The following is a 15,676-nucleotide window of genomic DNA, read 5'->3' as shown; positions in this document are numbered from 1 at the left end:
GGAACTTACTCTTCATCTGTGATGGCCTCGTGGCAGCTATCGCAGACCCTCACTTCAAACTCGAAGCCCATCAGAGGAATGGAGGAGCGTTTGGAGCTGCACTTGCCACAGACAGCCTTCCCACACTTGCGGCAGTGGTGCTGGAGGGAGAGAGAACAGGTCCCTGTTAAGGCCACTGTGGCTCGGTGGCTCCAGGTAGGCACAGGGGCGGACAGCATTCAGGTGAGAAGCTAAACAAGAATGCCCAGAAAACTGAAAGGAACACACCATGTGAGTTATCTTTTTGGACTGTTTATTCAGAATGAGGACTGCTGGGAAACACATCTGACTGCCACCTCCCCTCCTGCCCTCTTCCTCTATTTAAAAAATTTATTGGTTGATTTTAGGAAGAGGAAGGTGGAGAGAGGGAAAGAGAGGGAGAGAGAGGGAGAGAGAGGGAGGGAGAGAGAGAGAGAGAGAGAGAGAGAGAGAGAGAGAAAGATACAAAAACATTGATCTGTTCCTGTCTGTGCCCTGAACGGGGATTGAACTGGCAACCTTCAACCTTTGTGTATCAGGACAATATTCTAACCAGCCAAACTATCTGGCTAGGGCAGGGGTCCCCAAACTACGGCCTGCGGGCCGCATGCGGCCTCCTGAGGCCATTTATCCAGCCCCCGCCGCACTTCCAGAAGGGGCACCTCTTTCATTGGTGGTCAGTGAGAGGCAAAGCAAGGCGTCACTCATGTACAGTACTACTTCCGGTGATGCGGAACGCACGCGTCACGGCTCCGGAAACGCATCATATCACTTGTTACGGCTAGCAGTGACAAATATGGAACCGGACATTGACCATCTCATTAGCCAAAAGCAGGCCCATAGTTCCCATTGAAATACTGGTCAGTTTGTTGATTTAAATTTACTTGTTCTTTATTTTAAATATTGTATTTGTTCCTGTTTTGTTTTTTTACTTTAAAATAAGATATGTGCAGTGTGCATAGGGATTTGTTCATAGTTTTTATATAGTTCGGCCCTCCAATGGTCTGAGGGACAGGGAATTGGCCCCCTGTGTAAAGAGTTTGGGGACCCCTGGGCTAGGGCAACCCTTCCCCATCCTTGGCCCTCTCTGGTTGTCATCACTAGGAACTCTAGCCAAACCACCCAGCAGTCAGGTTAGCTTAAAGCTGGGTATACTAAGAAGTGCCATCTCCAGAGGTTAGGCTGCCTGATAAAGGGAAACATGAATGAACCCTCATTCATCCCCGTGGCATAGACTCTGGCCATGTTCAACCTCAGTGAGCAATGAAATCAACATCTGGTTTCCTTAGAGAAGACCAAACCCAACCATGGAATCAGAGTGAAAATGCTATATTATAAGTAGATCTAAATAACTAAAACTAAGACATAATAAGAAGGGCAAGTGAAATTATTAAGAAGAAATAAATATTTCTATAATTGCATGGTTTGGTACTGATATGAGCTAAGAATGATACCTCTAACTTTAAGGTATATTTCAATAGATGCCATAAGAATTCTAAAGTCATATCCCTTAGCTACTTACTAGGGACAAGTCTCTACAAAACTGAATCCAGTAAGAATGAGCTACAGTAGATAAAGAGAGTAAGTTAATGTGCAGTTACAGAGTGACTTCATGGTAATAATCTACCCGTTTCTTCTCAGGTCATGAAGTAGTTATTTCCACACTTACATTCTGAGGAAGCAGTCACATCACCCACCTGTCTTAGGCCGATTTTCCTGGTGTCCCACATTTGCTTGAAGTTCCAGAAGAAAGGCTGGTCACACTTTTGGCAGGAATCACTGTCCAACCATTCAGGGGTCTGGTCAAATAAAGCACACAGTAGGTCACAGTGAGAAGCAGTGAAGACAATGGAACCAGTGACACTGATAAGACTTACAGAATCAGGAAACATAAGCATGATTTTTCACTCATTTAAAAAATATTTACTAAAGTGTCTATTATGAGTTAGGCCCTGGAGATGTAATGAATAAAAAGAATCTCGTGGAGAATCATCACGGAAGATGAAACACGAAAACATTATTAATAATAATTATTGAGATTAGTGTAAGTGCAAAGGCCCGAAGAGCAGCACAGAGTGCTGAGGGTGCTGTGACCAGGCTGGGCTCAGCGGCTGCAGGGAGAGCGGGGCTTTACCAGCAGCCCTAACAGCCACGTTTCTGGATCTAAGACTTCATCTCATATTCTCTGATCACATGCAATTATTTTTGCTCTGACTGTGTACAATTACATGTAATTGCACATCACACACACACACACAGCTATCTGTGCTGGAGGAACAGAACCTGACCACAGTGGGTACTCAGGGACACTGCTTGTCCACTACCTAACTCATGGAGGACCCAGCAGGCTTTGAAACTCTGCTCTTGCCTCATGGCTCACACAATATTCTGACTTGGTTCACTATTTCCCAGCCCCGTGATCAGTACTCTAAACTATGACAAACCGGTTTAAAAGTTGTGTTCAGCTTAAAGCTATTCTTTCATAAATCTTTATAGATTATGCATATAACAAGTCTTCATTTGCTTCTAGAGTTCCACGTTGAGCTCTGTAAACCCATCACTCTTTCCACATATCGCCAAAGCCAAGGAATCCTGGAAAATAAACCTAACCCCCGGGTTTCCTTAAAGCGAATTCCAGGGAACTCCAATTTGATTCTTACTGCAAGAGGCCTGAGAGCAAACAAATTTGTGAGATGTGGTAAACAGTGGTCTGCTTTTCTCTGGGATTCACAATGGACAGCAGCGGAGTCAAGGCCCAGGAAGGCCTTTTCTGTTGACATACTCCTCTTCCGAGGAATACCTGTTACAGAACAGATTTAGGGATCCAGCCTATTCTCCTACCTAAAACGGAAGCCATACATGTTCTCAAAAGTATAAGGGTGACATGTTAAGAGCTCTAATTCTTGGTCTATTTATTTTATTAAAACTGAAGAAAAGAAGTACGCCTTTTGTTTCATAAGGTTCATATCCTAGCTGGTTTAAGGACAGATTTAATAAAGTAATACAAAGTTTTTAGCTAAAGACAATATTTTACCCTTAAAAGTAAAATCTATGTTGTGCCTTTTCAGAACAGTTCTGATGCTGGAAGATTTACAAAACCTTATACACATACACACACAAATGTATCTTTCAAAAGGAAGCATGCAGGTTTAGCACATGTATCAAATGCATCACAGTGGGAGTCTACGAATGAGGAGGGAGTTGAGAGTAAGGATCAAGAAAGAGAAAAAAAATCACCACGTAATGTCTAGTATGATTCCATTTTCTATTAAAAAATCTTCCATACATGTATACATAGAGAAAAACGTAAGCAGGTATACTTGCCAACTTGTTAAGGGTGAGATTTCTGGGTTGGTGGTATCATGAGTAACTGACATTCTATTTGTTAATGAACACTGTAACTTTTCTACAAAAAAAACATTTATTATATATACTTTGAAAAAATTAGAAAATTAAAAAATCAAAAAGGATTTCATTAATCTATGGGATGTCAACCCCACCGCAATCAGCCACTTGATGTCTTCTGTCATTTGCCCCACCCCTCCGCTAGCCTCTCAGCCCGCCAGCTTCCCCTGCGCATGCGCATTCCTGTACTCTGGGCTACGGCTGGTGTTCACTTGGTCTTGACTCTTGTGGTTTCTTGTACGGGTCAGAGTTCGTGCCCCATTGATCTTTCAGCAGTATGTCCTTCCACAAACCCTCTTCTGAGAAGATTAGATGATAGTAATGTCCCCTCTCAATATCCAGCAATAATGCTCTATCTAACATTGACTGCAATTGATTCATTTATACCATTTCATAGTTTCCGTAAGTTTTCTCCCACATGTCTTTTCTTCTGGAAATTCTGCCAGTGCTTCAGGGTAGGGACTGCTTCATCGTGCGCAGACCTCCTGAGGTGAGCACTGCCAGCGCCTGCCCCAGCTCCAGGAGGCAGCTCCCAGACACATCTCAGGGGCCTTATGTTTACATGACACTTGCAAAAAAGTAGATGCAGCCATTTAAACTGCTCATCTAGAGCTCTGAATCACTCAATAGGATGTAAAATAATCAACATAGCTGTGTCAAAAGGCATAATTTAAGAAGATGGCTCAAAGGACTGCCACCAACCACCTGGTTTCATTATTATCCTTTGGGCCTTTGTCCATCAAAGGTGGAGACTGCAGTGCTGCTCAGAATGAATCCCCCTCACACCAGGATGTCCCTTTGTGGTATCTGGATTATTTTGAACTAAATTAAATTATGACCCTGCAGGCTCACAATAATTTACCTGTCCCTATAGAATGTAAATTATAAAACTTGCCCATAAGAGCTATCACTAGAAATAACTTATGACCAATCTGTAGAGAAGAGCAAACTTTTAATTACTGAACATCTGCTCTTCCAACTGTCCTACCATGACCTGCCTTCCCTCTGAGCCCCAGGGTGATCCTTAGCTTAGAACACCCATTATTACCTCATTTTCCCTTCTGTCTTTGAATCTCTCACATATGTAAGTTCTCTGACTTTTTCATGTATGTGGAGTTCCCATACATATATATATGTATTAAATTTGGTTATTGTCTCTCATTAATCTGTTTCATATCTATTGAATATTAGACCAGCGAGAGAACCTTGAGGGCACAGGAAAGTTTCTTCCTCTGTGCACTAAGGGAAAACAGCCCCTGGTCCTCTCCTCCCCTGGTCAGCTCAGTGAGGCCAGGGAGAAGCCAGGACAGACAGGGTGTGACTGTGCGTCACCTCAAGCAGGCTTCCATGCAGAATGACGCGTCACAGGGACCGCCTGGCTAGCACGGCTAGCACACCATGTGTGGACTTCCCTGCCTTTATACTGATGGGGCCAAATGATACTTTGAAACGCAACATTCTACCATTCCCTACTTCCTTAACAATAATGATAATTTTACTTAGTTACTAATAGAACTCCTGTGGACTTATGGTTTGAGCAAATCAAGTTTCAATCTTCTTAAGCATTTAATTACTGGCATTTGAAAGGCATTGCATTGTGGGTAATATTTCTTGAAATGAGACTGGGTGAGAGCCAGGAATGAAGTTGGGGGAATTGCTTTTGTCTTTTTCAAGTGTTGCTTTTTTGAAATTAGAAAAACAAACACTGTCAATGGGAAAGTTTACCCACCATATTTCCAGGGAAATGAGAATACAATTATCTTCAATGTACTTGTCAAAGGGGATATTCAGTAAACATATCAGTTGTTAAGATGTTCAAAGGTGAAAGAGAAAACTCATTAAAAAAGAATGTATGGTAAAAGTTAGTAACATATGCTTAAAAGTGACAAAATATTATACCCGAAGAACTATTCAGGACATTGACCCATAAAGAAACATAAAATAACTATTTCTAATATTTCTATTGATACCAAACTAAAGATTCTTACTTCAAAAACCACTTCTCACACGTGAGTCACCATTTGTATCAATACTATAAAGCATGTGAGTTTTACGTTTTCGTTGGGCACTTTATACCCGAAGGCTAATCACCTGAAAATAGAAGGTTCCTTTTTCTCACCTGAAGTTTTTTTGTGAACGTTGCAAAAGATGTAAATTCTAAACAGTTTAGTTTCAGTCTAAATTCTTATGAAATCTCCATTACATAAATGTTCAATGCCAACTTGTGAGGGGCAAAAAACCCACAACTCATTTTCTACTAGAATTTGTATTCTCGGACATAGCATGTCTTATTTCACGGTTTGGTGATAAAAGAAGTAAGTGATGAGCAGGAGAGCGGCTGAGCCATTCTCAGCACAGCTGGAATGGCAGCGCCCAGCCCACAGCTGTGCACCCACCTCCTGCCGCTCCACATCCATGTTCCAGACAACAATGCCACCATCACTGCCACATGAGATGAGCTGCCGTGTGTGCTGCACATAGGAGAGGGCCTGGATTTTGTCACTGTGAAGGAAACCAGAATTAGCTTCAGGTTAGGGGAGCAAATGAAAGGACTACGAGAAGAAAACCCAGCAGCCAACAAATGCGCACACTCAGTGCTGAGTCCCAAGCACCGACCTTAGAAATTGGCTAGAACTGTCAACATACCAACTGTGGCAAGGGGACTGAGAATAGACACTTTTCTAAGGAGGAGATACAGATGGCCAACAGACATATGGAAGAGTGCTTTAGGTAACTAATATCAGAGAAATGCAAATTAGGACCACAATGAGATATCTCCTCACACTTGTCAGAATGGCTATCATCAATACATCAATAAACAACTGTTGGCAAGAGTGTGGAGAAAAGGGGACCCTTATATACCCCTGCTGGGAATGCAGACTGGGGCAGCCATGGTGGAAAGCAATACGGAGTTTCCTCAAAAAATTAAAAATGAAAATGCCTTTGGAATGATCCCACTTCTGGGAATATATCCTAAGAATCGTTCCATACACTACAAAAGGTAAAGGCCATATAACAGAATCCTATGCGGCTATAACAAAAAAAGAAGGAAATCCTATTCTTTGTGACAGTGTAGATGGATCTGGAGAGCACTTTGCTAAGCAAAATAATCCAGTCAGAGAAAGACAAATACCAATGATTTCACTCATATGTGGAATCTAAACAAAATGAATTAAGCAAAATAGAGACAGACTCATAGATAGAGCAGGCTGGCAGCTGTCAGAGGAGGGGACTGGGTAAGGGAGTGGAAGGAAGAGAGCAAAAAAGGACAAAAAAAAAAAAAAAGAAAAAAGAAAGAAAACTCATGGTCATGGACAACAGTGGAGAGTGTGGGAGGTGGGGAGGTGGAGGAGATTGTGGGGGGATAAATGGTGATGCACTAAGATCTGACCTGGAGTAGGGGAACACACAATAGAGTGTACAGATACGTCGTAGAACTGGGCTCCTGAAACCTGCAGAACTATGTTCACCAGTCACCCCAATAGATTCAATTAAATAAAACACAAAAATAGATGTCGAGGCCCCAGGCAGAGGTATAATTTTTCTGTTACCAGTATTTAAGGAAAAAACCTGATTGTTCAACTGGTTTGAACAATCTTACATCTTCCCCTAACTGATTAAATAAATAATTCTGTGACATGTTTTCATGTTATTCTTGTTCAAGAGTCATGATTTTCTCTTTTAAAAAATGGTATCTTTTAAGAGTTTTCGAGGTTCTGAGCCCACCGGGTCACTGAGGCAGAGCCAGGCACGTGTTTCCCGGGGTGTGAAGCACGCCACGGGTAGCTTCCCTCAGGCATGCCATTACTTTGCTCCCAGAGTGAATTCAAAGCAGCAGCAGACTTGAGCTTCATTCTTTATTTCTCTAGTTTTTATTCCCTCTTTACTGATTTGTGTTTATTTTTTCTAGTCTATACATGGCTGACAAGTTATTCCCTCTTGGTGGCAGCCACGACGGAGGGTTCAGTTTTATGGTCTGACAAGCTGTTGGTCACTAACGAAAGATTATATATTTTCTGTTGGGTTGAAGAGAACAGGGAATCTGATTTCCTGGTCAGATTTGTTTGAATATTCTTGTTTTGAGCTCAAATCAATTAAGAATACTGTGCCCCCAGGAAGGAAGAAGAGCAGCTTTTGAAATCCGGACTGGTGATGTTTTGTGATTACTTGTGACTTGTGGCCAAAGCCCTGTGTGCCTGTGCCTATAGTTCAGACAGGCCTTTACCTTTCATAACGTCTGAATGTTTCCATTTCTGGAGGGTATCAATAAATTAGATTATAGCACACTTTAAGTTATAAAACTTGTTCTATTTGGCATATAAAGGTAAACAAGTGCTTTTAAAAATTAAGTATTCCTAAACATCACCAAAAGTAAGGAAACTGAACATCTAAAACTTTGAATTTACTATATTTAAAAATAAAAATTATTTTACAGAAAATTCTACATAATTCAGTAAAAGTTTAAGAATCCACATTCACAAAATTAAGGTAACAAATGAGACCAGTATAGTAAGTTGTATAACACCACTATGTCTTTCTCTAATTTATCAGTGTTAAGTATAATGCAATTGTTCATTTTATTTTACTTGGGTTGATTTTTCCTGATTTTACACAGGATAACAAGCCAAACAAGCTAGTATTATGCCTGAATGTCGAAGATTATAAAAAAATATATAAATTTGTGTTCAACTAAATTGAATAATTTTTCTGATAAACTTTTAATATAAATAGCAATTATGTTTTATAACATATCAACTTAGAGCTAACTCCCATGATCTTCAAGTAACTTAAAACAGACTAATAACAGGTTAACTGACAGATAATCATTGGATGCCTACCTAATTTCTTTTTTTTTTTTTCTTTAATTTCTAGAGAGGAGAGAGAATATGAGAGAGAGAGAGAGAGAGAGAGAGAGAGAGAGAGAGAGAAGGGGGAGAGAGGAGCAGGAAGCATCAACTCCCATATGTGCCTTGACCAGGCAAGCCCAGGGTTTTGAACCGGCGACCTCAGTGTTCCAGGTTGATGCTTTATCCACTGCACCACCACAGGTCAGGCCCTAAATAATTTCCAAGTCAGTTAGAATACTAAAACTTTGATTACAAAGCATATTATTAAGTTTATATACAATGTGCCCATAAAGTCATGGTGCACTTTTGACCGGTCACAGGAAAGCAACAAAAGATGATAAAAATGTGAAATCTGCACCAAATAAAAGGAAAACCCTCCCAGTTTCTGTAGGATGATGTGGCAGCATGTGCGCATGCACAGATGACGACGTAACACCGTGTATACAGTGGAACAGCCCACGGCCATGCCAGTCGAGATGTGGACGGTACAGAGGAAAGTTCAGTGTGTACTGTGGCTCGCTAAATTCAAATCCGTGACCAAAATGCAACATGAATATCAGCACGTTTATAATGAAGCGCCACCTCATAGGAATAACATTACTTGGTGGGATAAGCAGTTGAAGGAAACTGGCAGTTTGGTGGAGAAACCCCGTTCTGGTAGGCCATCAGTCAGTGACGAGTCTGTAGAGGCTATACGGGATAGCTACCTAAGGAGCCCTAAAAAATCTGTGCGTGAGCCCACATCGAACTGCACTGAATAGGTATGAAACTGGGGGAGTTTTCCTTTTATTTGGTGCAGATTTCACATTTCTATCGTCTTTTGTTGCTTTCCTGTGACCGGTCAAAAGTGCACCATGACTTTACGGATACACTGTATATTTGCTTATTTTTATATTCTATAGATAAGCTATAATGTAAATGAGTCATATCAATGAACAGATTCATTTTTGCCACTTCTAAGAAGATAAAAAGTGATATGTGTGTCACAGGAGAAATTTGTTATGTGTGTTCGTGAGCTTTGCTAGCCTGCTAAAATGCCTGTATGTGACAGATAGTACTTAATTATCTACATCTTCCCAATTTGATCTATGAAATATAGGTTAGTTCTTGGTTAATTATTATAATTAAAATGGTTGGTTGAGACTACGCCAGGTTCAAATAAAAAAAAATTACAACTCTATATGCACTTTTTGTTTTGGGAGGGAGTTAGGAGGGTTAACTTTTATTCTATAATTTAAAAAATTTATCCTTTTTGGCCCTGGCTGTTTGGCTCAGTGGTAGAGCACTGGTCCAGTGTGTGGAAGTGCCGGGTTTGATTCCCAGCCGGGGCACACGGGAGAAGCGCCCATCTGCTTCTCCACCCTTCCCCCTCTCTTTTCTCTCTATCTCTCTCTTCCCCTCCCACAGCCAAGGTGGGCAGAGCATTGCCTCCTAGCGGGCATGCCAGGTGGATCACAGTTGGGTGCATGCAGGAGTCTGTCTCTCTACCTCCCCATTTCTCACTTCAGAAAAATTAAAAAAAAATATTATCCTTTTTTAGCAGCTTTAACAAATACATGACATACAATAAGCTGCATAAACAAAATGTACACTTGATAAATTTTTATCCATGAAACTGTCACCACAGCAAGATTATAATGTATCACCCTAGAGGTATTCTTTTGTCCTTTTGTAATCTCTCCCACTTGACTTTCCCTAGCCCCTCCCCCAAGCAAACACTGTCATTATAATTTTCATTTTCTAAAGGTTTTATATAAATAGAATAATATAGTATTTGCTTTTAAAAAATGTTTGGTTTCTTTTTTTAACTGTAATTACTACAAGATCTGTTTTTCTTGTTGGATGTACAACAGTGTTGGTTTATTTTTTTTTCTTTTGAGTTGTATTTTATTTATTATTTATTCATTCTTCAACTGATGGATATTTGAGTTGTTTCCAGGATGGAGTAATTACAAACAAACAAACCCCACGTTCACTGGAGTACAAGTCTCTGAATGGGCGTATGCGTTTATTTCTCTTAGAACAAGATACGGCAGAATGGCTGGATCACCTGGTAGGTGCATTTAATTTTTAAGAGATTGTCAAACTGTTTTTCAGCATGGTTGTACTGTGTCTATGGACACCATCAGTGCCAAGTTTTTGTTCCTCCAAAGCCTCACCAAAATTTGGTATGATCAAACTTTTAATTTTTAACCATACAACATACGCATAGCAGCATCTGATTTTAGTTTTAATTTGTATTTTCATTATAACTAATGATGTTGAACATCTTGTCATGAGTTTATCTGTATATGTACTTTGTGTTAAAGCAGTGACTGTCACACTTTTGGGTCTTAGGATCTTTTCACACTTTTAAAACTTATTTAAGTGAGTGATAACTATCAATTTCTGTATTTGAAACCAAAACTAAGAGCTTTTAAAAATACTGATTCATTTGCAAATAGCAATGATGAATTCATTCCATTTTAACATAAATAAATAACATATACATTTTATGAAAAATAACTGTATTTCCCAAAACAAAACACTTTGATGATAAAAACTGACATTTTTACAAGTCCTTCTAATTAATGTTTTGCTCACCTGTTTCTGCATTTGTTATGATGACGTTACTAACTATGCACCCTCTAGAAAACTGCACTGTATACCTTTGAGAGCATATAGATAAACAGAAAATTCTAAGGTAAAGTATAAATTTATCCCAGAATATGAAAGTAAAATGAAAGACGAAACTTGGAAAGTGAATTTTATTTGCTTTGGTTTATAATACTCGAGTCTGAAAAAAAAAAGCTTATAAAATACATTAAAATTTTGGCATAGTTCCCTCAGTTTTGATGGCTTGCTTTGTGGTTTACTGATTAATGCCTTTGGCTACAAAGCAGAAAGGTATTCTTGACCTTCTATGGAATCTGCCTAGGTAGCAGACATTCTATGTCTGTCTCACCGAAATTATTTTCAGGGCTTTATGTTGACTTGATTAAAGTCTTTGATTATTTAAAGAAAAAAAAATAAGGGTCCTTACTTGTGAAGAGTTAAGACTGTACTACTCTATTTTCAAATGTTCTGTTACTTTGATTATTTAGATGACCAAGTAATGTTATTTAGGCACCTATGCTCCTATCTTAACCAAGTACCTTAAACTCCTCTGACGCTGCTTTTGTTTTTACCTTCTTAGACTAAGCCCTGTATTTTGAAAAAATTAATTAAAAATTTTATGGTACTTTTACACCTAAAACTTTCTATGAAATTTCCTGAAAAGGTCCTAGAAAATCATAAAAATTTGTTCCTTTGCTTATAAAAAGTGAGATGCTATAAACAACTGCATTTGTTGGTGGTGTTAGCATGATATTTTAAGAGTTGCATGGCAAGAGTTGTCGATCAGGAGAGACCTCAGTCTTCCCTATGTTAAGTCAGTGTAGATCAGCAGTTCTCAACCTGTGGGTCGTGGCCCCGGTGGGGGTTGAACGACCAAAACACAGGGGTCGCCTAAATAAAATATGTATTTCCGATGGCTTTAGGTGACCCCTGTGTTTTGGTCCTTCGACCCCCGCTGGGGTCGCGACCCACAGGTTGAGAACCGCTGGTGTAGATGAAATGCTATTACTACATTTTAGTCGGGAGATTTATGAATGCTCTCAGTGCCTAGCGTATGTTCTGACCCAGAGTGGAAATATTGATCAAAACTCTTAGGAAATAGTTATGTAGGTATCACAATAGGAAATTTTACCCTCCTCCATTCTTTTATTATTTGTCACAGTAAAAAAAAACTTAACCATTCAATTTCTGTAACCAACAGATGAACTTTGATTACTCTAATGCTTGCCTGAAGGCCCTGCTCTGAGCGACAGGCCAGAAAGCACAATCCGTACCAGGTATTTTATTTTAGTTTTTACATACCAGGTATTTTTTTAATTCATTTTTTAGAGTGGGGAAGAGGGGAGGAGAGGGGAGGGGAGGGGAGGGGAGGGAAGGGAAGGGAAGGGAAGGGAAGGGAAGGGAAGGGAAGGGAAGGGAAGGGAAGGGAAGGGAAGGGAAAAGAGGGGAGGAGCAGGAAGCATCAACTCCCATATGTGCCTTGACCAGGCAAGCCTGGGGTTTCAAACCAGCGACCTCAGTGTTGCAGGTCAGCGCTTCAGGTTATACCAGGTATTTTAGAAATACCAGTATTTTAAAATATATAATAATACCTGATATTTAAAATATATGATATTTTTAAATACATTACTTTATTACTTTTAATCTGTGCTAGTGGCCTGAGCCAGGGTTTCCCTGGCTTTCTGGACTCCGGCAGGTCTGGATGCAGATGTCTTCGTGGATGCGGACTGCTAAACCAAGAACCAGCAGAACAAACTCATTACACAGGACTGAATGAACCGAAGGGAAAATCTCACTGCGTTTTCTGGATAGAGTTTTAATGTTCTTTCTAGACATGCAGGGATGCCTTTTTTCTTTCTATGCTATCTCTAATCTACAATGAAGTAAACTCTGCTTTTATAAGCTAAATTGAAACATTCAAAAATGATACCCAATTCCCAGTGATCTCCCAGAATTAAAAACTGTTACTGACTGCCCTTAATTTTCATGGCAATAAAGTTATTTCATAGGTTCAATTAGAATCTGTAGGATATAATTGAGCAACCAAGCCCTTACCTAGAGTATCATATCAGAGAATGATGTTAATTGAATCAGACATGCCTAGCCATTTTAAGAACTAATGGAACACAGCTCTCCCAGGGAGCTGGCCTGGTATCTGGTTCTGCAGGGTCCTGGGCCTTACAGGTGGTAAGAAAGCTACCAGGACAGAAACCTAGCAAGTGTTGAAGCCTTTGGGGAGTTCAGCCAAGGTTATTAAGGACTATAAGTGAAAAAAATATGGTGAAAGGTTTCTTTGGTTTAATTTCCTAGCCTTGGTGTAGAAAAGCCCAATCCAAGATGCCTTATAAAAACTTCTACGCAGAAGGTAGTAATTTTGTGGGCTTAAGAGTTGTTTAACACTGTATGACTATATATTTGCAAAGCAAACCAAGAAGGACAATATGGTTAATTAACACTCTTACTTACCAATATAAATAACAGGCCAAGTCTCTTTTTTGTGATTGAGAAAACCTTTAAGATTATTATGATTATCAAAAAGGAAGAGGAAACATTGCCAGGAAGGCTCTGACTTTGAAATGGGCAAGAAGAAATTAGTGGCATCTTTTCAATGAAATATTAAGGGTTGTCTACCCTTCCGGGTTATCCGATTCTTCAGGGGTCTGTACCTTTAACTAAGCTACTTGATAACTCAGCTAGTTACAGAAAACTGCTGTTATTGCACATGAATCTTGTCCAGCGAAGATCCAACTAATCCCCATGCCCCGCCCCTCCCATGGAAGTAGCCAGTTGTGACTCCACTTATAAATCCGTTTCTACAGTCTCCATTGCCTATGTATGTTATCTACTCTGGGTTTTCCTTGGAACTGGTAGTAATATTTTACTATTTCCTGAATTAATTAATGACTAATACAAAATCTCTGGCATATAGTCATTAAAAAATGTTTTCTCTCTGTCCTGGTTGTGATTTCTTACATTTTAAAGTATGAAGTGCTACCATTCTGACATTCAGGCACAAGAAGGAAAATGTATCTAGTTGAACAGACTCGTAACCCTGTGATCTGAACTACGTTTCATTCGTTAAGGCATCTTGATATACATCAATGATCTTGTAAAACCAAAATAAGCTCCAGAAGGAACTGCATTTCCACTCACAGCTGGCAGCAACATTCAGCAACAAATACATAATTTATGGAAGTCCAGTTCTGTTAATATTCCAACACTGAAGAGTGGGGCACAGTGATAAATGGTGGATTCCACACTTTGCAATAAAGCCACTCAGCGACTTCTTGATTTAAGGACTCAAACTACAACCACCCTGCAGTTAAAAACAAGGTGAGAGAAAATCCCCAGGTTCACAGATTAAGGCTTATAAAGAATAAAAGATACCTTCTTCTTGCATTCACATTTCATCTGACATCACTGTAGCATTTATACTAGAAAGCATTCCAAAACTGGTTATATTTCATGGATGAGTGCTCCATGTATGCAATGCAAATGATCTTATGACTGCATAAAACCCCGCTTTCCACAACCTCCACTGTCTGCCATCATGAAGACTCCACTTAGTGGGATGACTCCAATTCCTTCCTCACCAGCCCAACAGGTGCCATGTCTGATCAGGCCCAGCCACATAAATTGGGGGGCCCAATGCAAAATGAAAATACAGGGCTCCTTGTTAAAAATGTGTTAAGAATTACAAGATGGTGACAGTAACACATTAAACCAAGTGTGAGGACCTTCTAAGTGGGGTCCTGTGTGACTGCACAGGTCACAGGCCCATGTGGCTGGTTCTGTGTCTGACGCTGCTTAAGGGAAAGGGTGGAGAAACCATTATCCTCTTTACGGAAACAGATTTTCAGACATAGGCTAACATATACCCAAATGTCAACTTAGGCCCTCTTCTATCCCCTAATAATAGTAGGGGGGACTTAAATGTATATATTATCTTTCATCTCTTTGATGCAAAGTCCTAGGATAGTTGGTAAAAATCTAATCTTGCTCTTTTATATTCAGAACTCCCATATTCACAAGTTTCCCAAAACTCAAAGGACCAGAGCTTGTGGGCAATCCACACATGTGAGATCTCCCAGATACTTAGGGTTATCCCACACCAAACAGACCCTAGAAGGATCTGCCTTACCAGGAATCCTTGGACCACAACCAGTCTGAACTTGAACTCAGGGACCCCTGCCTGGGAAGAGCAGTAGAAGCATCAGCAACACTTTGCTGTTTACGGGACAGGGTAGAGGTCCATGTTAGCTACAGCCTTTCTCTCCACTGCAATTTCCTGAAGACACTGTATCTAGTTCATGCAGTTGTTCTGGGTAACCTCCTGACCCTGAGAACTGGGAGAAGCTTCTCATCTCTTAACATCCAAATCAAGAGTGACTCTCCCAGCGAGGCCTCCCACTTTCTAAGAAAACTGACAAACTGTACCACCTTTACCTTATTTTTATACTTCTAGCACAGCTCCATATAGGCAGGGACTAGTGCTCTAGGTGCCTAACACAGTCTCGCATGTAGATGGAGCTCAGCAAACATTTGTTGAACGGATTAAGAATAGAGGGTGTGGGTATGTATATGGCAGTATTTCCATGGACATGCTAGCTTCAGGGAGAAACAGTAATCATATCCAAAAACTTAATTTGTGAAGAATTAGAATTTTTATTAACAAGAATAAATTTTTTTTTTTTTTTTTCGTTTTCTGAAGCTGGAAACGGGGAGAGACAGTCAGACAGATTCCCGCATGCGCCCGACTGGGATCCACCCGGCACGCCCACCAGGGGCGAAGCTCTGCCCACCAGGGGGCG

At 40.2% G+C, this 15,676-nt stretch overlaps 1 protein-coding gene across 1 annotated transcript in view; it reads right to left on the bottom strand.

Annotated features, from left to right (window-relative positions):
* Positions 1-15,676, bottom strand: part of WDFY2 (WD repeat and FYVE domain containing 2) — a 196,752-nt gene that overhangs the window by 4,260 nt on the left and 176,816 nt on the right. Inside the window, exons 8-10 of the mRNA XM_066380938.1 lie at positions 5,820-5,925; positions 1,716-1,817; positions 10-140 (exon numbers count right to left, since the gene is read on the bottom strand). Coding sequence (XP_066237035.1) covers positions 10-140; positions 1,716-1,817; positions 5,820-5,925 — 339 coding nt within the window. The remainder of the gene's footprint in view (positions 1-9; positions 141-1,715; positions 1,818-5,819; positions 5,926-15,676) is intronic.

This window comes from Saccopteryx leptura, chromosome 4 (genome assembly GCF_036850995.1).
Source record: "Saccopteryx leptura isolate mSacLep1 chromosome 4, mSacLep1_pri_phased_curated, whole genome shotgun sequence".
NCBI lineage: Eukaryota > Metazoa > Chordata > Mammalia > Chiroptera > Emballonuridae > Saccopteryx > Saccopteryx leptura.
This window is presented reverse-complemented; position numbering and strand designations above follow the sequence as displayed.